Source organism: Mastomys coucha, unplaced genomic scaffold (assembly GCF_008632895.1).
Source record: "Mastomys coucha isolate ucsf_1 unplaced genomic scaffold, UCSF_Mcou_1 pScaffold13, whole genome shotgun sequence".
Lineage (NCBI taxonomy): Eukaryota > Metazoa > Chordata > Mammalia > Rodentia > Muridae > Mastomys > Mastomys coucha.
The window spans coordinates 63,349,796-63,372,841 of NW_022196895.1; the positions used below are offsets into that span (position 1 = coordinate 63,349,796).

The window sequence follows — 23,046 nt, forward strand, 5'->3', positions numbered from 1 at the left end:
TTTTTTTGAAAATTTCTTAAATCCTGGAAAACTATAAACTAGAAAGGTAAATAACAGCTAAAAGTAGGATCTACTCCTTTACGTGGGGCTCTTCATGCAAAACTTATACAAGGACCGCACACTGGACCGTAATACTCTAAATCCTGCTTAACCAAGAGAAACATTATCATGTATGTAGAAAAGAAGGTAGTCATGTTCAAAGACTAAATTACTAATATAACCAAAAAGAACAAGGCCTGTTTAAGACTTTAATAGAGAGATGGCTCAGCAATTAAGAGCACTGGCCACTCTTCCAATGTCCTGAGTTCAGCTTCCAGCAACCATATGTGGTGGTTTACAACCATTTACAATGGACCTGATGCCTTCTTCTGGTTCGCAGGTGCACACACAAAGTACTCATTTACATAAAATGCATGAACAAATAAACCTTAAAAACTAAGGAGACTTTAAATTTATAACCCTGTCATTTAATGACAGGGGACAGCGAACCATCTGTAGCATAGTAGTGATACTCAAATCTGTCTTTTTATTGTTTATTTTTCCAGCTTTTTGAGACAAGGTCTTACTATGTACCCAAGGTTGGCCTCAAACTCATGGCAATAATCTTGCTTCAGTCTCGCAAATGCTAGGATTATGCACCCTATCTGGCACAAATCATGTACTTAAAATGATTTCTTACCCATCGCTTTCAGCAATGTAAACCACAGGTACCCGGTTCTCCCCTTCTATGCCCAATTCTTGCTGCAAAGTCTCCAGATTCCGCTCAAATGTGTCAACACTGCCAATATTAAACCAGACGTATTGCTATAAAAACAGAAAAACAAATAAACAGAAGAACAAACAATATTTTGATTTTTTTAAAGCATTTAACCTGCTAAGAATTTTTCAGAAACACTAAAGACTTCAACAATAATAAAAGCCTCGTTGTAAAGATATGGTGACTTTTTAAAATTTGGTGAGAACGTGGCAATCCTTAGCAAGTAGCCATTTTCTTAGCAATCTTCCTCACTGGGTTAAACATTATAAGCTCAGAGAGCACTGGCATTAGAGAGATAGTCAGCAGTTAAAAACATTGGCTGGTCTTCAGAAGACCCAGCCTCAGTTCCCAGCATCCATATAAGCTAAGAACTCGTAACTCTAGCTCCATAAGACCCAACACCCTCATCTGGCCTCCGCAGACACTGCATGCACATGGTATACAGACATATATGCAGGCAAACACCCATACACACACAATAAAAATGAAATATCAAAAAAACACAATTTTTTTTAAAAAGAAAAGCATTTAAAAACCTACTTGAAAAGTAGATGAACAAGTACTCTTTTCTTCTTGTCCACTTCCCAGAGGCCTATTTCCAAAGTAAAACCCAGTACGATACAACAGTAACAGCTTACATCAGCTGTGCCCACACTTGAAGCGCTGCTCTAAGCCCTTGATGTGTACATCAACTCATTTTTTTAAGATCATATAGCATTATATTAAAAGTGAAACCATTATCCTTTAAAAAACAAATGGTGGACAGAAAGGAGGGTGCAAGGGCTGGTTGAAACCAGGAGACAATGAGTTCTGACCCAGGGTCCCATGAGCACCCTGCTTCTGGGCCCCACACAGGCACTAGGGCAAGCCCCAAGGTCTCAGGCTACAAGATCAGGTCAAGGACTCGAGTCTCAGCATCTCTGATAGCAGCCAGCCTGCTAGGGCAGATAAGGAGGGGAGGGGCGGAGCATGGCCAAAGGAGGCTTCCACGTAGTTCAACACATCTGCATCCCTGAGGTTAACCAAACACCGTGTTGTGCTGTTGGGTCTCCTGGATGAACATGGCTCTTCTGCTGAGCTCCTTGAGTTTGGTGGCCCCTACATAGGTACAGGTGGACCAAGTCCTCCAAGGATATCCAGAATTGTGTACTCCACATCCCCTATATAAGGCACACCCACGGTCTTGCCCTCAGAAGCCCTGTACTCAGCAACACCTCCCGCGTGTTTCTTCATGGCTATGTCTGAGCTCAAGCCATAGAAGAAAGAGTTTCAGCTCTCCTGCACACTCGGTGTGGCCTGAAACATGCCTTTCAGCATGAGGAAGTCTGCACAGGCTCCAAAGGCTTTGGCGAAATCTCCTGGACACGTGCAGCCTGCATCAGAGATGACGTGCCCCTTGAAGCCATGAGCGGAGTCAGCACTCTGTCTCGGCCCTCAGCTGCAAGTAGCCCACTCCTGTCTTGGTTCGGGTGGTGTACACAGAACTGGTCCGACTCGACTCTCATATCATCTGCTCCAGAAAGGATGAGCTCCTCCACCATCTCTCTCGTCACCACATTCCCTGCCATGATGGTGTATTCAGGGGATTTGGATAGGACCTGTTTCACAAATTCCACAAAATGTTCTGAATGCCCACTGGCCACAACTTCACATGAGGCACAGCTTCCAAGATGCGGCTCATCTTCTCCAGGTCATTCTGCTCACTGCCAGAACTCATAGCTACATGCTGCAGGCATTCTGGGTGGTTCTCCACAAACCGTTTCCAGTCATCCAGGGAGTAATGCTTGTGAACAGCTATAAATGTGGCATGCTGTGACATCACCACAGCCATCTCAAATGTCCCCACAGTGTCCATGTTGGCCACAATGACGGGAATCATAAAGGTTCGCTAGAGATCCACCTTGGATCGGCTCTTGGCTGCTCCGCTTAGGTTGCAGCAGAACATCCTTGAAGTCGAGTTTAAGGTCCGTGTCTATGCGGTTCGTGGTGCTAGCGGTTCGTGGTAGCTTTCTACACTGGAAGCAGTGTGAAGGCCTGGCGTCAGCCAGGAGCTGTGGGGCACGTTCAACAGGGCGCTGGGGTGGTTGTGCGCAGACTGGTGCTCCGTAAACCCAGTGCACACGCCCCCGCACCCCGCCCTGTGCCCCAACAAAGTTCTCCTCCCACGCCTGGCACCCTGGGGCACATTAACTCATTTAACCTTGAGAATGTTCCTAAGAAGTGGGATCTGGGTGACACTGATAATCAAAACTTGGCTAGTAGAAAGTACCAGAAATGCCATGCTGGGCATTACCCTTCTAATAATGGACTGGAGACTTCCCGAGGGTCCTCAAGGACAAATACCTTGAAGAATCTGGAGGAGACTGCTATTCTACAAGAAACACAAAAATAATGACCCCTCAGGATCTACATGGAAATGGTTCCAAATCCTAGGGAAATCTCAAACCAAGATGTGAGATATCCAAGTTCCTTCTATGAAATGAGACAGTTATCTGAATACTATTATCTTATATACTTTAATTCTAGATGACATAAAGTGCTCAATAGAATGGAAATGCTATAGAGAGTCTTCCTGCTCTCCTAGTTAAGGACAGTGATGGGGAAAAGCCTGCACACACTCAATGCAACCAAGAATGACTCTGAACTCCTAATTCAAGCATTAAGCATTAGGATTAGTGTGCACACCAGACAGACTATGATGTTAAGACTCAGGGCTAGGGACAGTTCAGTGGCAAAGTACCTGCTATGAGGTAAAGTACCTATGAGGCTCTAGGTTCAATCTCCAATACCACAAAACAAACAAACAAACAAAGCCAACAACCTTGAGATAGAAACCTTTACTGTGGCATAATGGAGAAATAGAAATAACACAATGCTATTAATTTTAGATGTAAATGTTTGTGTATGTGAGTCCTAGAAATGAGGCCTCTCCATCATCAAAGCTGTCCTTTGGAGATGGTACCACAGGACAGTACTAACAGGGTGGAAACAGACAGTTAGGGGAGGGTAATCTCCAAACGTAGGCACCTGGTGTGGCTAGAAAATCGTTAGGTTAGAGAGTAACCTGGTGGAAGTCTAGCTCTGGCAGAGGACAGCAGGTTGGCAGGACGCCAAGAACTAGGAGTAGGGTTGGACCAGGGAAAGCTGACATTACCTGAGCCTCCCTCCCCTTTCCAAAACCTCCTCTGCACATCTGACACTTCTGCCATCTCTACACGGAGCCCAAACTAGGTGGACCAGAAATACAGATTATTTTACTAGAGCAAAGCCAGGTGTGATGGTTTATGCCTGTGCAATGTAGGGGCGGAGGCATGAAGACTGCCAGAGTCCAAGGGCAGCCCAGTTACAGAGTAAGACCCTATTTCAAAAATACACAAACAAAAATTGAGAAAACAAATGGGTTGCTACAAAAAGGTTGAAGGACAATGAACAGAAAGACTCTTACACTGATTTGAAAGAATCCACCTCAGAACACATGGAATTCAAATTTTAATGCTTTGCCCAACCAAACAAATGTTTTTCAGTGTTCAAGAATCATAAATTATTCTGGAAGCTCCTCTTCACTGTGTCATAACTACCAAAACCAACCCTAAACTGAAGCCTCTCCACGTATCAGCACATGCACACGCCAGCTGGTGTCAGCGAGCATCCACCTGTGGCACCAGATCCCACTGTCCCCAGTGTACATATCTAATGTAATGCAAACAATGTTTTCTTGTCTAAACCCGAGAAAGTTTAACTTACTAAATTAAATAAATTATTTAACTTACTAAATTAATAAAATTATTTACCCCATCAACCGGAGTCTTTCCTGGTGTAAAGGTCACACGAACAAAACGCTTGTTGACAACTTCTAGTCTGTCCACCTAGAATGTTAAAAAGGCAAATATTTAAATATAAGTTTACAGAAAATACTTGAGATGTTATTTTATTCTCATTTTTTAAGAGACATGACAGGCTGGGCATGGTGATCCCAGCACTTGGGAGGCAGAGCCAGCCCGGTGTCTACAGCTAGTCAGCCAGGTCTACTCTACTGTAGGTGTGAGACCCTAGATCAAACTGAGGTAGAGGGGCTGGTGAATAGACGCAAGATGGCTCAGTGGTGAAAAGCATTTGCTGCTTTTGCACAGGACCTGGAGTCAGTTCTCGGCATCCACACAGTGGATCCCAACCACCAGAACTCCAGTCCCAGAGACGAAGACAGCGCTTCTAACCTCTGTGGCTAACCCTGAATGACAGTGACATTCGCTCTGGCTTGCTCTCAAACTTCTTACATGGCTGGTTTTATGCACCTTTCTTTTCTTCCCATCATTACATTGACATTTTGATTCTGTGGAGCCTTGTGTTTGATGAGCACACTCCAAGTTATCTCCATGTTCATTAACAGTTAAGCTGTTTCAAATTGTACATAGTCCTACCCAATGCTGCAATGAACACCCTGCAGATACTTTCTGGAACATCTCTTCAAAAGTTCTTCCAGGATACACAGTCTATAGACAGATGCAACTGCACTAAGGGAAGTTGTAGAGTACATAGTTCTTCAGTTTTCCTAGGTATTGTCAAACTGCTCTCCACGGTGGCTCTCCTCTCATCACTCTTCCTGGCCAAAGATTCTTACTGCTTTCCTCTATAACACTTGCCATTAGAAGATTTTACTTTTTTCCCATTCCCTGAATATCAAATAGTATGTACTTGTTTTCTTTAATCTCCTAATTATATCTGATTGTTAAGCTATTTGTAGTAGCAGTATTTTCATATGTGCTCATTTGTCACCCCTTGTGCCAGCTTCTTGGGAAGTCATTGGCTTTCGGTTTGCCATTGTCACTTGACAGACTTACTGACAGCAGACCATGAGAAACCAACATGTCTTAAAGGATACCTGCTGTCACTGTCCTTCAGATGTAATATTGCAAGAGTATTATTAAAAGTGTGGAGGAAAGAATATCATTAAGAATCAGATATAGGGCTGGCAAGATAGCTCAGTGGTTAAAAACACTCACTGTGAAACCTGATATGAAACTATATATATGTTGTAGCATTCCAATGCTGAGCCATACCTCCCTTCCACCTTACATTGTGAAATGACAAAGAAATAAGGACATTTCAAGACAAGCACAAATGAAGGCAGTCCATGACCAACAACATGGCGCTACAGAAGATGCTATGGAAACAGTACACAAGAAGGGGAAGAAAGGTAACAGGGAACGTACATTGGGAACAGGACAGCTCAACAGGCGAACAAGGAAAGCACCTGCCATGTCCTCCACAGTGCAGCAAGTCCGACACTAAAGAGACAAGGCCAAGAGCAAACACTCCAGCCAGAAGACAAACCAAAAGAAGCATCCAGCAAAAACCACAGGGATTTACCAGTCACCTCTCTACAATAACTTAACTATAGTAACATAAGTGGCTTGAATCCATCCATAAACAGACAGAGGCTGGGGGATGAAGAGACAGATTAGCAGTTAAGAGCACTTACTGCTCTTACATAGGACCCAGGTTGGATTCCCATCACCTATACCAGATGGCTCATAAGCCTGTAAAGGAATCCAATGATCTCTGAGCTTGGCAGGCATTGGCAAGCACATGGTACACATAAATCATATCAGCACACACAAATATATATAAATAAGAAAAATGTATAAAGACAGGCTAGCTGACTGGATTAAAAAACTGAATGAAATGATGGTGTGGTGGCTTGTGGTTGAGGAGAAGACATTCACTGTAGATAAGAAGTAGAGAACAGCCGGGCAGTGGTGGCGCACGCCTTTAATCCCAGCACTTGGGAGGCAGAGGCAGGGGAATTTCTGAGTTCGAGGCCAGCCTGGTCTACAGAGTGAGTTCCAAGACAGGCAGGGCTACACAGAGAAAACCTTGTCTCATTAAAAAAGGAAAAAAAAAAAAAAGTAGAGAATGGCCAGGTGTCTGAAGACAGGGAGAGAGGACAACTAGTTACAGCCAGCAGAGTGAACTGGATCATGAGAGGAAAAAGAGAGGAAGGAGAGAGAGGGCGAAGAGAACAAAGAGGGCTGAGAACCAAGAGGAATGAGGGAGCCCATAGCTGAAAGGGCAGGGCTATATGGGGGAGGGGAGCTGGGAGAAGGAAGCCCAGGAGCTGGGGAGGTTTAGGGTAGAGGATGGCTAGAAGAGCTGAGAGGAAGTGCAGGTACAGAGGGCCCTAGAGAAGGCCACCATTTGCTTTGATGTGCTAATGGACACACAGTTAGCCATTTCTTCTGGGGTTCCTTAGGACACAACAAAACTATATCTAACTTCATTGTCTCTAAGAAACACATCTTACTGGTAAAGACACAAACAAATTGAGAGTAAGGATGTAAGACATCTATCACATCAATAGAAACTGAAAATAAAACTGAAGTAGCTATTCTAGAAAATGCTGGAAATACCACACACACACACATATACACACACACACACACACACACACACACACACACACTCCCCAGAACCTGGAGCAAATACATGAATTCAGAAACACAGCAGGATACAAAGTCAACTCACAACAGTCAACTGCACCACTGGGCTGGGTGGTACTCCACAGGTTCAGAGGAAACTCCACCCAGCCCCCATTCCCCTCTAGCAAAGGAGCCCTTTCCTTATCACTGGCAGAGGGACACATGACTCTATAAGATAGCCTACTAGCTATAAAACCTCCTCACCATGGGCTTCCCTTCCCCCCACTCTTGGTCTCATATACCCCTCTGTTTAGGCTCTCTTTCACCTCTTGGCTCCTTCTCCTTTGCCCACACTTTGTCTCCCTCCCTCCCTCTGCCCATCTCTCTCCTCTCATGGCCAATTCCAGTCTGCAAGCCATGTTTAGGCTATTCCTTTCTCTCCTTGCTCCAGACTCTTCTAGATGCCTCAGCTGTAGTCTCTCTTGGCTACAATAAAACCTTCTCCTCAACCATCTTTTGGAGTGGTCAGAGTGTCACTTTATACAATATATGCCTGTGATTACAGCACCTGGGAAGAAGAGGAGATGCAGAAGAATTGCTGTAAGTTTGAGGCCAGCCTGGACTACATCTCAAGCTCCAGTTTAGCCAAGGCTACACATAAGGAGACCCTGTTTCCCCTCATGTGTAGCCTTAGGAGTAGTGAAATGGCTCAGTACGTACAGACAGTTTCTGCCAAGCAGACACCCTGAGTTTGATCCCTGAGACCCACAGAGTAGAAGGCAAGAACTAGTTCCCACAAGGTACCCTCTGACCTGCACATACATATACACACATAAACAAACAGACACACATTAAATAACTGTAAAAACAGCACTTGGGAGCCAGAGGCAGGGGGATCTCTGAGTTTAAGGCCAGCCTGGTCTACAGAGTGAGTTCTAGGACAGCCAGGGCTTATATGGGAGAAACCCTGTCTTGAAAAAGACAAAAACAACAAAAAACAAAACAAAATAAAGAATTAATAACAACAACAACAATAATAATAAATCAGTAATATTTCAATGTACTAACAAGGGGTACTCTGTAAAGGAAACTGAGAAAACAGGTGTACTTACAATAGCAAACAGAATAAAATGTGTAGGGACTAAATTGATTTAAGCAAAAGGTGAGAGAAATGCACAATGGAAGCTATAAAGCATTTAGAAATGAGTTAAGGACGATAAAAGAAAACCTACACTCACAAACTGGAAGACCTTATACTGTAATGAAAGTGATTCGCAGAGTTGATGTCTAAAAAAGTTTTTTTGCAGAAATAGAAAAGCATCCTTACAATTTATATGAAATCTCAAAGGAAAAGTCAAAACAAGCCTGAAAATGTAACAGAGTTGAGAGACCCACAACAGTACAAAGCTATAGCACTCAAAACTGTGATGCTGGCATTAAAAGACAATGGAATAGGGGCTGGAGAGATGGCTCAGTGGTTAAGAGCATTGACTGCTCTTCCAGAGGTCCTGAGTTCAATTCCCAGAAACCACATGGTGGCTCACAACCATCTGTAAAGGGATCTGATGCCCTCTTCTGAGTATCTGAAGACAGCGAGTGTGTGTGAGTGTGTGTGTGTGTGTATAAATTAAATCTTATAAAAAAAAAAAAAGACAATGGAATAGAACAGACAACAGAGAAACAAATGGAATCAAATGATTTTTGACATGAATGTCAAGACCATTCAATAGAAAAAGGAATGTTTCCAACAAACATGGATACCCAGTTTAAGGCCCATTCCAAGATTTAGAACCCATGCCTGACACTGCCCAAGTCCCCAGGATTCTAAGACTAGGTAGGCCATGGGCCTAGGAAAAGGAACATAACAATAAAATGACTCCTAGTGACTTTCCGCTATGCTCATAGAGCAGTGCCTTGCTCAGCCATCATCAGAGAAGCTTCCTCCTGCAGCAGATGGGACAAACACAGAGACCCACAACTGGACAATGTGAAGAGAGTGAGAGACTGGCACACTCAATCCTAAATGGGATGTGCACCACACCCCTTCTTTCAGGGCTCAGGCAACCCTGTGGAAGAGGAGGCAGAAAGATTATTAAAGCATAGGGGATGAATGGCATCCAGGAAACGCTGCCTTCCCGACAAAACTGACACACATATGAATCCACAGAACTCGTGGCAGCATGCACAGGACCTGCACAGGTTCAAGAAAGATGGGTCCCAGTGCTCAGAGGGGAAGTGGACACGAGCTTGAATTCCTAACCAAAAAGCTATCTCCAAATCACAACTGCTTTCGAAGGTATCTCACTGGGTATCAGCTATACTTCTGGGGGCCTTTTTTAAGGGTGGCCCTTATATGGATTCATGGTACATAAACTACACTACACTTATATGCTGGGCCCAGCAGCATATGGCCAACACAAAACAAACCCAATGGTGTTTTTGTACATGTTTTTTTAAATCTCATTTCTTGTTTTGATTGGGAATATTTTATCTTCTTGGTCTTTTGTGGATTTTAATTTAGTGATTTTTATGAGGTTTTTTTTTGTGTGTGCATGTGTTTTTTGTGCTTTTGTCTTTTTTTGTTGTTATTCTGTTTTTGTTTGGTTTTGCCTGTTTCTTTTCTAAAGAATGAATGAGACATTTAAAAGCGAGAGAATGAAGACATGAAGTTGGATGGGTAAGGATGGGTCTGGGGGAAGAGAAACTATAAACAGGATATATTATAAGAAAGGAATGGCCAGGCAGTAGTGGCACACGCTTTTAATCCCGGAACTTGGGAGGCAGAAGCAGGTGGATTTCTGAGTTTGAGGCCAGCCTGGTCTAGAGTGAGTTCTATGACAGCCAGGGCTATACAGAGAAACCCTGTCTCAAAAAACCAAAGTGGGGGGGGGGGATTATTTTCAATAATAAATGATATAAAAAAAAACCCTAGATATCCATGAGCAAAAGAATGGAGTTGAATCTTATGTAACTATATACATTTTTACCTAAGTATATGAAAAATTAACTCAAATCAAAGACTTAAGACTACATGACTATCAGAAGAAAATAGAGCATAAAACTTTCATGATGCCAGGAGGTTGTGGCACACGCCTTTAATCCCAGCACTTGGGAGGCAGAGGCAGGTGGATTTCTAAGTTCGAGGCCAGCCTGGTCTACAGAGTGAGTTCCAGGACAGCCAGGGCTATACAGAGAAACCCTGTCTCGAAAAACCAAAAAAAAAAAAAAAAAAAAAAAAAAAAAAAAAAGCTTTCACGACATGAGATTCATCAATGATTCTTAAAATGCTAGCAACAGGAAACAAAAGATACATGAAATTTAAGAATGTGGAGTTGGAGGTTGGGGTTTGGGGGGAGGGTGCTGGAGAGATGGCTCAGCAGTTAAGGTCCTGAGTTCAAATCCCAGCAACCACATGGTGGCTCACAACCATCTGTAATGAGATCCTATGTTCTCTTCTGGTGCATCTGAAGACAGCAAGAGTAAACTCATATTCATAAAATAAGTAAGTAAATCTATTTAAAAAAAAAAAAAGAACGTGGAGCTAGGAAGATAGCTCCATAAATGGAGGTGCTTGGAACACCCTAGCACAATCCTCAGGACCCACATAAAATAGCGTGAAGAGTCCACAAAGCTGTTTGAGATCTCCACACATGCCATGACACAGACGTGTCCCCTCCATAATAACTGTAAATTTATAAAAAAAAAAATCTCAAGGAAACATCCAACATGTAAAGTTATTTCATCATGAACACTCTATGTTCTAACACAACTGCGTTTCCCCTTCTAAACTACAACACCCCCAGCCCCGCATTACTTACCACTCCTTTAGAAAGATAGTTATTGACAAAGTCTTTCCATGTGATTTCTCTCCCAGAGCTTTTGATCAGGAAGTAAATCATGACTCCACCCCAAAAAAGAGCAGTCCAGAGAAAGTACAACCTGAAATCCTTGTCATCCCATGGAAAGTCACCCTAGACAGAGAAGGACACAATTTCTGTGTGGAAATATGATCTGTGCTATGTGGGCTTTTTGGGGGGTCACCAACCCAACCTTAACAGTAAAGAGTTTGAAATCAAACCTTCTGGAACCTGGACCACCAGTGAGAATCTTCTTTCTTGCCTCGGCGCTTCCCTCCCCCACCACCTGCCCCTCCAGAGGACTGGGGGCTGGAGAGTTGTGATTCTGTAAACAGAGAGCAGCGTGTCCAGCATGAAGCTCATCCAGCACACAGCACCTCCTGCTGTCAGCAAGGCATGCACAGCTCCACGCTGACATGAGGACCTAAAGGAAACCACTGAGCGGCCAACATATCAGTTACTGCAGAAAGCACTATGAGGGAAAACATTCATACAAAGTGGCAAAGGCCAGGAGGCTCCAATGCACTTGCCTAGGACCTCAGAAAATACACACAGTAACTCACTAACCCCAGAAGATTGCTACTGTTATACACATTGTACACAGGAAGACCTGAGCTTAAGTAACTGGTTAGGTAATTTGTTGCCATGTGATCTGTGTGAACAAAAAGGGGTGGGTTTAATCCTGAGCAAATTCTTCAGTCCTCATTCAGAGTTAAAAAGTGTGCGCTGGGCTGGGAACCTAAGAAAGAGAGTGGAGGATCATGGAGGGAGAGTAACTGGGTTGCCATTATTGGCCTAACACACACAAAACTGAGGGTTCAGCTTCCAGCACCACAAAAACTAGGCGTGGTGGCCCCCCAGAACTTGAGGTGACCAGTTTGTTATCTAAGCCCTCCTCCACAAAGATCTGACCCTTCGTAAAGGAGCCCAAATAAACTGATGCAGTCACGATTCTGTCCCTTCTCTATCTTCCCAGTGACCTACAACTACCACTCTAATGTCACCAACCACCATGAAAATACCTCTCTCACAGAGCAGGTGGTAAGGCCACGAGTGCCTGTCACCCTCAGTGGCTTCATGACACAATCACCAAACCACTGCCTGCACAGAGGTAGATGTGACATATGACAGACAGCTCAGGTCACCAGACATCACAGCACTGAGGAACAGAGTTAGCACAATGCAGGCTGCGTGACAGTGTCCCTGACTACTCTGCTAAGGTCACATCCAAAGGGCTGTAATGTAATGGAAGTCTCTTATCACTGGTGAGCCTGACAACTTTTAGACTATGCCTTTGGTAAATCCTACAGCACTGCCCATGAAACCAACACTGCAACCCCGAGCCTTGGGGCTGAGCCCATTTAAAAACAAGGGCTGGCCTGGGGATGTCACTCGAGGGTAGATCTGCTTAGCACAGGTGAGGACCTGGGCTCAGTGACTAGGACTGCCAATAACAAAAGGTCAAAGGTCTGACTTACATTTCCCTAAAAGCCACTGGACACCAATTGGTGTCAAACACGCTCGACTGCACAATACTTATGAAATGGGACCAGAAGACTTAGTGCCACAAAATCTTCCCAGCCTTAAAAAACTTTCTTCAAGTCAGTAGACAGGGCTCTCTTAAGGTTCAGAATTTTCATTTTCATTTTAAAATTTTTAATTTAAAATTTTAAAACACTGCACTATGGACTAGAGTGATGGCAGAGTGGTTAAAGAGTACTCCCTACTCTTCCAGAGGACCCAGGCTGGTTCCCAGTACCCATGTCCTCCCACAGGTAGCTCCCCAATACAGGTAGACGCCAACACTGGGGAATTGACGACCTCTTCTGAACTCCACAGGTACCTGCACTCACATATACATATGACCATACACAAGCACACATAATTTAGAATAAATCTTTAGCCATGCAGTAATGGCACAGGCCTTTAATTTGGATTTGGGAGGCAAAGGAAGACAGATCTCTGAGTTTGAGGATAGTCTAGTCTACAGAGTAAGTCCCAGAAAAACCAGAGCTACATAGAGAAACCCTGTCTCAAAAAACAAAAAAAAAAAACTGATAATAATATTTTTAAAAAATCTTTATTAAAACAAACAAAACCCCAGCCTGCTGCACTATCCCACAACAAATTGCATGTGTTGCATTTCTAAGATTTTTCTCAATAGTTTAAATTATCTGTCGGGAATACCTACTAAACAGTGTTAAGTTTGAGCAGTCTCTCTCCAAAGTGAATTTGAACTACTTCAATGTATAAAGTGGCAGAAAATAGCAAGAGAATCAAGGAATCAAACAGAGCCCATTGAACTCTGGGTATGTATAACTACAGTTACGTAGCCAACTTGTGGTGACTCTGATAGAAACATCAAAGGAAAATAACAAACTCAACCTTCTTTTACAACTACCTTTTTTTTCTCCAACAGCTTCCTTGGGTTCACTGGCCTTTTTTCCATTTTTCCCGTTAGGAAAGTATTTTTCAAATCCTGTTAGAAAACATAAAAAATATCTTCAAACTAAAATTCATCGAGTTTGTACATATTATTATAAAGCTGCTGACACAGCACTAGAAATCATAATATTCCTCTTGTAGAAATGCCTCAAAGTCTAAATAATACAGTTCACAATCTGGAGGTGTCAACTCCACCACCTGTAAGATGTTCACTTGTAGGTGACATAATTTCCCCTGCTGTGACCAGCAGACAGAAGCTGAAGTCAGGGTGTGGACAGGGCAGACACCAGCTAGTCCCCCGAGCTCAGCCTATGTACCCGTGTAGGAAGCCCTTCCTCCACAGTATGCACCTTTAGCAAGAACACACAGCACTAGAGTCAGGCCTAAGGACTTACCTTTGGGAGGTCGAGAGCAGAATCTTTGATAAGCAGCAATTACATCCCTCAGAAGAGAACTTCTGCTGTTTGCTGTCTGGACCGTCGCATACTGATAAAGCTGCAACAGGACATTAAATAAGAGCATGAGGCTATGTACAAAACAGAGGGATAGGCAGTAACTACCCAAAAACAATGGGTGCATCTAAGTCAGACACAACCCACTCCACGTATAAAGACCAAAGAACACATTCACTTGGCAATGTTTATCTGATGTACAGCACACAAACGACAACTTTAACCTGTTGTTCCGTGCTGACTCATTTTCAGGTACTTACCAGAAGTTACATGCCACTGCTGCTTATAAACATGGTAACTTTATCTTACTTCTGTGATGAGAAAGTCAGGGCTAAATGTCACTGACAATCCTTATACCAGCCAACTGCTAAAGCCCCTGCACACTGCTAGTGAGATGTAATGAATGACCAAGCCATTTTGGAACAGTATGGCAAATCTCAAAACACTTAATATTGGGGGGAGGGGGGAGTGAGACAGCTTAGTGGATGAAGACACTTGCCACCACCTAAGCTCAATACCCAGACTCACATAGTGGAAGGAAAAAACCAACTCCACAAGTTGTCCTCTGACTTCCACAAGTGCTATGGCACGCACATGTATACACACACACCCACACACCCCAAATGTTAAAAAAAAAAAAAAGTTAACATACTACCATAGGACCCAAGCAATTCCACTCCTTCCCCTCAAAAAAACGTGATGAAATGACTACTCAAAAACATACACTCACTGACAGTGGTGACAAACACCTTTAATCTCAGCACTCAGAATACAGAGGCAGACAGATCTCTGTGAGTTTGAGGCCAGCCTGGTCTACAAAGTGAGTTTCAAGACACCCAAAGCTACACAAAGAAACCCTGTCTAGAAAAACAAAAACAAAAAAATGTACACATGCTCACAGCTACATCATTCATAGTAGTAAAAATGCTACCAACTCAAACGCACATCAGCTACTAAATGAACAGACAGTAATTCACTCACTACCTGTAATGGTTTGAATTCGCTTGGCCAAGGGAGTGGCACTATTTGGAGGTGTGGCCTTTTTGGAAAACTTGTGGCCTTGTTGAAGTAGGTGTGTCACTGTGGGCATGGGCTTTAAAATCCTAGTTCTAGCTGCCTGGAAGCCAGTATTCTGCTAGCAGCCTTCAGATGGAGATGCAGACAGAACTCTCTGCTCAGCCTCACTGTCTGCCTGGACGCTGGCATGCTCCTATCTTGATGATACTGAACTGAATCTCTGAATCTATAAGCCAGCCCCAATTAAATGTTGTCCTTGTAAGAGTTACCTTGGAGCTGGACAGTGGTAGTGCACACCTTTAATCCCAGCACTTGGGAGGCAGAGGCAGACGAATTTCTGAGTTTGAGGCCAGCCTGGTCTACAGAGTGAGTTCCAGGACAGCCAGGGCTACACAGAGAAACCCTGCTTGGGGGGGTGGAGGGGGACAAGGAAAAAAAAAGTTACCTTGGTCATAGTCTGTTGACAGCAGTAAAAACCTAAGACAGAGGTTGGTACCAGGGACTGGGGTACTGCTGTGATAGGCCTGACCATGCTTTTGTCTGGAAGAATGTGGATTTGGGGGCCTTTGAATTCCACTGTGCAAGCAGTGGGATGATATAAATGGGGCTTACTGGGATCTCCTAGTAGGAAGATGGAAGGAAGCCTTTGTTACTGAGAGTGATTTGAACTGTGAAGACCTAGGCTAAGAGGTTCAATGGAGAATGATTTCAGTATGTGGCCTAGAGACTGTTTTGGTGGTATTCTGGTGAAGAATGTGGCTGTTTTCTGCCCTTGTCTGAAGAGTCTACCTGAGTCTAAGGTAAAGAGATTTATATTAATTGCATTGCGAAAAGAAGATTCAAAAAAGTCCAGCAGACACTTTGGGTTTTTTTTCTTTCTTTTCTTTCTTTCTTTTTTTTTTGGGGGGGAGGGGTGTTGAGACAGGGTTTCTCTGTGTAGCCCTGGCTGTCCTGGAACTCACTCTGTAGACCAGGCTGGCCTCGAACTCAGAAATCCACCTGCCTCTGCCTCCCAAGTGCTGGGATCAAAGGTGTACGCCACCACTGCCTGGCTAGAGACTTTGTTTTATCTGGTAAAGTCTCATGAAGAACATTTTGAACAAGTATAGCAAGCTTAGAAAGTAAAAATATAAAATATATGGTTGGAGTATTAAACGGGCACCAGGAGGTGAAATGGAGCTGAATCCTGTGTTCAAGGATATTAAGTTGAATTAAGTAGTGACCTTGTGGCAAGATCCCACCCAGCTAAGTTTAGGTTCAGGCATGGTGGTACACAACTTTAATTCTAGGAGATAAAGCCACCCAGATCTCTAAATTCAAGGCCAGTCTAGAACACAGCAAGTTCCAGGTGAAGAAAAGCTTAAATCCAAGCTTGGTGGGTAACATCTTTAATTTCAGTACTTAGGAGACAGACATGCAGATCTCTGGGTTCAACGTCAGTCTACTGAGCAAGTTCCATGACAGCCAAGCTTAGGCTGTGAAGGAATTGGAAAACAGAAAGCTAGTGATAATGTAATAGAACAAGGGGGGCATGTTCCAGCTCCAGCAAGCAGGAGAACTCAACAGCTTTGGCCACGTGGCTCTAGACTCTAAAAGTCCAGAATAGAAGGGACTACTGGGACAATTGATGCTTGTTAGCTGGAGCTAAGAAATTAGCAGTGACTGAGCACAAGGTCCCCAATGGAGGACTAAACCACCAACCAAAGAGAGTACACATGGAGGGACCCATGGCTCCAGCTGCGTATGTAGCAGAGGATGGCCTTGTTGGACATCAATGGAAGGAGAGGCCCTTGGTCCTGTGAAGGCTTGATGCCCCAGTGTAGGGGAATGCCAGGGCCAGTAAGCAGGAGTGGGTGGGTTGGTGAGCAGGGGGTGGGGGTGGTAGTGGTGAGGGATGGGATAGAGGGTCTTCAGAGGGGAAACTAGAAACGGGGATAGATAACATTTGAAATGTAAATAAAGAAAATATTTAATTTAAAAAAAGGAAAGAAATTAGCAGTGATTAAGGAGAGACCAGCATCACTGAGGTGACATCTTCTGGGAAGTGTTCCCTGAGAGCCCAAAGGCTGTGTTCCAGAGATAGCCAAGGTTGTAGCTCATGCTGCAGCTGAACTTGGTAATGTGTAAGAGTCACCCAGGTGGTACTGGTTGAAGGCATGAAGGGGTCATGAAAAGCAGCTGAGGCTTGACAATATGAGAGGCCATGGAAGGCCATTGGTGAAGGTGCAGCCTCAGTTGCAATTGATGGCCCAGGACTGAAAGGGTCATGCAAAGGAGTTGAGGCTTGACACCATGAAAAGAGTCTATGAGAGACCATTGGTGAACCCTAGTTGTGGCAGAAAACCGCAGCTTTTTGGAGATGCCAGTACCATGAGATGATCACCAAGAACAGCAGTGGCAGTGGAGTAGATCAGCCTGAGCTTAGAGTGCTACAGAAGGCAGAGCTGGAGATGTGATCCAAGACCTCTGGAGGAACCCAGAAGATCAAGTGTGGATACCAGACACTGGAACAAAAAGTTGTGACACTGAAGTTCCCTTGAGACCCCATGATGTTCAAGATGCCCCAGCTGTGGGCTATCTGCTGAGAAAAGCCACTAACAGGGAGTGGAACCAGCCCAGAAGAAAGTTTGTGGCAGTCAACAAAGATGAAAAAGAAATTGAAGATCTGAAAACCACTCTGACACCAATCATGGAGATGTTTGTAGTTTGTCCAGCTGGTTTCCTGGGGATTACAGTTAAGTGACTAGATGAATCTCAGAACTTTGGACTTAACATTGTTGAGACTACAGAAGACTACAGGGACTTTGGAAGTTGGACAAAATTTACATTTTTATTATGCTATGGCTAGGTATGGCCCCATAGACTCATGTTTTTGAACAAGCCTATGGGGGCCAGGAAGTGGAATGTGATGGTTTAAATATGCTTGGCCAAGGGAGTGTCACTATTTGGAGGTGTGACCTTGTTGGAGTAGGTGTGTCACTGTGGGCATGAGTTTAATGCCCTCATCCTAGCTGCACCGAAGCCAGTATTCTACTAGCAGCTTTCAGATAAAGATGTAGAACTCTCAGCTCCTCCTGCACAATGCCTGCCTGGATGCTGCCATGTTTCTACCTTGATAATAGACTGAACTTCTGAACCTGTAAGCCAGCCCCACTTAAATGTTGTCCTTATAAGAGTCACCTTGGTCACTGTGTTTCCACAGCAGTAAAACCCTAACTAAGACACCACCTTTATATTACTTATAATGTATAATACAAGGGAATTGCTCTCTAAGATGCTGTTGGACTGCATCTTCTAGGAACGATACTGCATTTTCCTGGAGGAAAGTTTCTCCATTTTCAATACTCTCAATCCAAAGTACTGATGAGGAGGGTTAGCTGTGGAGAAATGAAGACAGCACAGAAGCAAGGGGGCACTTCTTCATGTCACAACATGTAACAAGTCTCTGCACCTTGGTATGGAACCAGACACATAAGTTGTACTCTACAAATATTGTCACCTCCAAATGCCCTACTGGAGGCTGGAGAGTTTAATGTCCTCTAGAGGCTGAGGATGTAGCAGTTGGAATGGTTGTCTAGAATGCACAAGCCCTGGGTTTGATGCTCCAATACCACTAATAAATCAGACATGAGACACTACACCTGTAATTCTAACACTCAGGAAACAGAGGCAGGAGGATAACATGTTTAAGACTATCCTGGGCTATATATATTCTGTACAGCAAAGAAATGTTCAGGGGTCCCTATGCAAGGGGTATACATCATGCACACGCATACTAATTAGCTATAGCTGTCCAAATGAGGCCTGGTGTCTCAGCATTCACTGGTGACTCACAGGGACAACAGTCCCACTAAGACCTTTTATGAGATTCAATCTCACAAGGTAGATAGATCCCTGAGTCCAATGTCCAGTGATTATAAAAGGGAAGGGATCAGATGAGTAGGGTTGGATGGGAAAATGGTCAAACACTGAACAGATGGTCTACAAAGGACAGGGCAGTACAGGGTACAAAGGATGAGGACCCAGATGCAAGGGTGACAAGTTAAGCTTCTAAGTAAGTGTCACAAACAGCTACCCTCAACCATCCTTACCCACGGTTTCAACTCTCATATCGACCAAGTGAAAAACACCCAGAAAACAAAAAACAAAACAACAAAAGCAAACAAAAATTTACATGAGTTGGTGTGGTGGTGCATAATTGTAACCCCTACACTTAAGAGACAAAAGGTAGGATCAGTAGTGCAAGGCCAACCTCAACCTCAGCAATGAGGAATGTTTGAGGTCAACTTAGGATTTTTGTTGTTGTTGTTTCCTATCTGGGGAGAAGTTGGCTGGGTTAGATTGGGTTGGGTTTTCATCATTACTCATTGAATGGTGGGACATAAAAGCCTATTGATATCACATTAGGTACTGAAATAATCTACAGATGACTGTCTAAGCGAAGAATCAGAACGATTAGAAGGACCAGGTGAGAGATCCAGGAGGCTAGCCTGGGCTACATATACAATCAGACCCCCCCCCATCTCAAGAAACCCCAAACAAAACATAAACTAAACCAAAGCACAATGGAGGGCGTGCACCCTTTTGAGTTCGTTAAGCGTCCACGCATCCATCCCCTCCAGATACTGAAAAGGCTGCTGTACTATTACCTCTAGTTCTAAGTGAAGGGGCTGGACTCACCATCTCAAGGACACTGGACAATAGGTGGTCAAGCCAGGTTCAAGTGGCCAATCACATTCCTCAACCGCCATGCTATGTATCTCCGGGTAAAACCCGTGCTGGGCTGGCAGACAGCAAGAAGCTGTGTCATGGTCCTGCCAACCCAGCATCATTTCAATAAAACGTACCAGGTAGTGTGTGGCCCTACACCAGCAGCGAAGCCTCCGGACGGGTGCCGCTAAACAACTAAATACATAGGTCCTACCCTGAACAATATACATTTGGACACCAGCGCTATTTGCCGATTTGGAATCAGGATGCCAGCAACGGCCCTCCAAATCCGACAGATGAGAAAGGGAAGTTCCCCAGGCCCCTCTCTCCCCTCCAGCTCCCCGCTGCCGTCCACTAGTCCGTCTTTGTCCAGTGCCACGGAAGCCATCGAGACCACAGCAGCTAGTAGCAAAGCCGAGCGAGGCGTGACCTTCCCGGGCTCCGGGAGCCACTCTCCGCAGCGCGGTCCTCAGGGCCCCGGGGTCAGGAGAAACACCGCCCACGGGGGACCAGGAGACTCAGGCCGTCCCGAGTCCCGGGCCAGTGACCTTGACACCTGCGCCGGAGCCGGAAGCCGGCCGGAGGGAGCAGCAGCTACGCGGGACTCACCGTACGGAGGCAGGGCCGCCGACCGGGACCCAGGCAGCCGCTGGGCACGAGCAGGGGAGGAAGGCCGCGACGGCAGCCGCCCCGGCTCCACAGCAGCAGGCAGCGGTGAGCCATGGTGGGCCCGGCCCGCTCCCGGGCGCGCGCAGGCACGGAGTCAAGGCGGGCGGTCGGCGACCCGCGGCTTCCGCAGCTTCTCGGTTCTCCGGGAACTGCGCGCCGCCGGAGCAGGGGACCCGCGACCGAACGCGAGCCTAAGCACCACGCGTGCTCGTCAGGCCCCGCCCCGGCGTACCGACGTCGACGTGCCCTCTAGGCGGTCGGCCACGCCCTCGGGTCGGGAGGGGGCGGGGACGCGGAGCGCGGCTGGAGGCGGACCAATGGAAGAGGGGGGGGATGGGGGTGGGGTTAAGGGCGTGACCTATTAAAGAGCTGGAGGGGCGGGATTGGGTGAGGCTGAAGGAGGCGGGGCCAAAAGAGGAGTGTAGCTTATGGCGGGGCTGGGGCGGAGTTGGAAGACTGAGGAAGGGCGGGGCTAGAGGTGATAGCAAATGAGGCCTTTGGAGGCGAAGTCAAGGAGAGGTAAAGCTGGTATGGGGGCGGGGAGGAGGCGGGGCCGAGGGAGGGACCGAAGATGGAAAGCCGAAGGGGACAAATAAGGAGAGCAAGATTCGCCGGCGTACCTCAAAGAGTTAACAGGAGGTTAGCAAAGGCTCTATAGAAAAGAATCATTTTTCATTCAGGACTAGAGACCACCGGTCTGGTTTGACATTTTTTTTTAATAAGATTTTTTTGGTTTTTTTGAGACAGGGTTTCTCTGTGTAGCCCTGGCTGTCCTGGAACTCACTCTGTAAACCAGGCTGGCCTCGAACTCAGAAATCTGCCTGCCTCTGCCTCCCAAGTGCAGGGATTAAAGGCGTGTGCCACCACTGCCCGACAAGATTTATTTATTATATCTAAGTACACTGTAGCTGTCTTCAGACACCAGAAGAGGGCATCAGATCTCATTACGGATGGTTGTGAGCCACCATGTAGTTGCTGGGATTTGAACTCAGGACCTTCAGAAGAGCAGTCAGTGCTCTTCACCGCTCAGCCATCTCTCCAGCCCACGGTTTGACATTTTAGCATTCACTCTGACTGCTTACCAAGTAGTTACTTAACTGATTGCTCGCTGACAGGCATGAGGCAAGTTCTGCAAAGGACAAAACACAGCTACTTTCTTATTCTCTCCTGGTGCTTTGGGGACAGGCTCGTAGCTCTGGCTGTCCTCAAACACTACTGTGAACTGAGATTATCTTAAAGATTCTGCAATGCTGATTGACTGGTCACAACTACCGGATCACAAAGGGTTGGGTTATTTGAGAGTCAATTTGTCTTGGGCTATGTTTAGTCCCATTAATAACCCTACCCATTATTCATTCATCCTCGTGTCTAACCCAGCAACACCATGACTAAGCTAAACCTAGTTGATATTTATAGAAAACTTCCACATGACCTGCATGTGTGGATGCCTAAATTCAATTCCCAGCACCACGAACAAGGAAAGAAAAAAGAAATTTCCTTTGCACAGTATTTTCAGTCTTATTTACCCAGACAGCCATGGATCATAAGTAGTGAGACCCTTCAATGTATACTTGCTAGGCACAATTGAACAAAACTAGACATCGGGATCATGGAAAGACCCAGAGTGGGGCTGGGGCGGTGACTCAGGGACAGGTTTCCATGTAGGATTTTCATATAGCTTTCCTTTGGTTTATCCTTGCCTTCAACCTTCCTTTCGCTACTATACTCCTTTGCCCCAATCTCCTCCTTCCATATTGCTCTGTTGTGCACCACCATTGTGGGGAGCTGCAGCTGCCACCCTATACATATATATTGAACACCTGGTCTCTGGCCAGAGCAGAGAGCATTGATAAATAAGCCCTTAGTTGGAAAACCTGAGTGCCTCTAGTTTGTGATGCAAGCTGGCATGATTTCTCGTAGCCTATTATGCTTTGCCACGTAGCCGATGCTGATTGGGACCAGGGAAAGTATTTAACCCACAAGGGCTAGGGGCTGGATATGAAGAATTAGGAGTAAGTATGTAGGAATTAGAAGTAAGATGTATGTAAGAATAATAGTAAGTAAGATATGATAATTAGGAGTAAGTATGTAGGTATAGAAGTAAGATGTAAGGATAGAAATAAAATAGAAGTAGAAATAAGAATAGAAGTAAGATGTATGTAAGAATAAGAATAGGAGTAAGTAAGAAGAAAGTTGTAAGATGTAAGTAGTAAAATAGAAGAAGTAAGATAGAAATAAGTAAGATGTAAGAAGCAAGATTACAAGGATCCTAATTAAACTGCATGGAGAAGAGCTCATTGTTGCCTCCTTATTTCCGCTGGACGGAAAGGTGGTCGGCACACCACCTTCCCTCAAAGCCTTTCTTTGTCCAGTTTCATGGCTGTCTTTCTGGTTTCCTAGACGTAACCCTTGTTTACTTCCAAGGTGTACACATGTTCATCAGAGACTAGGGGCCACATATGAGGGAAAACGCATAGTATTTGTTTTTCTGAGTCTGAATTACCTTGATTAATGTTTTCCAATTCCATCCATGTTCCTGCAACTTTCTTCCTTCCTTTTTCTTCCTTCCTTCCTTCCTTTCTTTCTTTCTTTAAATTTTTTTAAAGATTTATTTATTATTATAGATAAGTACACTGTGGCTTCAGATCTTGTTAGGGGTGGTTGTGAGCTACCATGTGGTTGCTGGGATTTGAACTCAGGACCTTTGGAAGAGCAGTCGGTGC

At 44.9% G+C, this 23,046-nt stretch overlaps 1 protein-coding gene and 1 pseudogene across 1 annotated transcript in view; both read right to left on the reverse strand.

Moving 5' to 3' along the window:
* Afg3l2 (AFG3 like matrix AAA peptidase subunit 2) overlaps positions 1-20,565 on the reverse strand; it is a 50,246-nt gene extending 29,681 nt beyond the window's left edge. Inside the window, exons 1-7 of the mRNA XM_031365930.1 lie at positions 20,264-20,565; positions 13,871-13,970; positions 13,432-13,509; positions 11,252-11,355; positions 10,992-11,144; positions 4,549-4,623; positions 680-804 (exon numbers count right to left, since the gene is read on the reverse strand). Coding sequence (XP_031221790.1) covers positions 680-804; positions 4,549-4,623; positions 10,992-11,144; positions 11,252-11,355; positions 13,432-13,509; positions 13,871-13,970; positions 20,264-20,377 — 749 coding nt within the window. The 5' untranslated portion in view covers positions 20,378-20,565. The remainder of the gene's footprint in view (positions 1-679; positions 805-4,548; positions 4,624-10,991; positions 11,145-11,251; positions 11,356-13,431; positions 13,510-13,870; positions 13,971-20,263) is intronic.
* On the reverse strand, positions 876-3,966 carry LOC116087774 (annotated as a pseudogene).
* Positions 20,566-23,046: the final 2,481 nt, after the last annotated feature.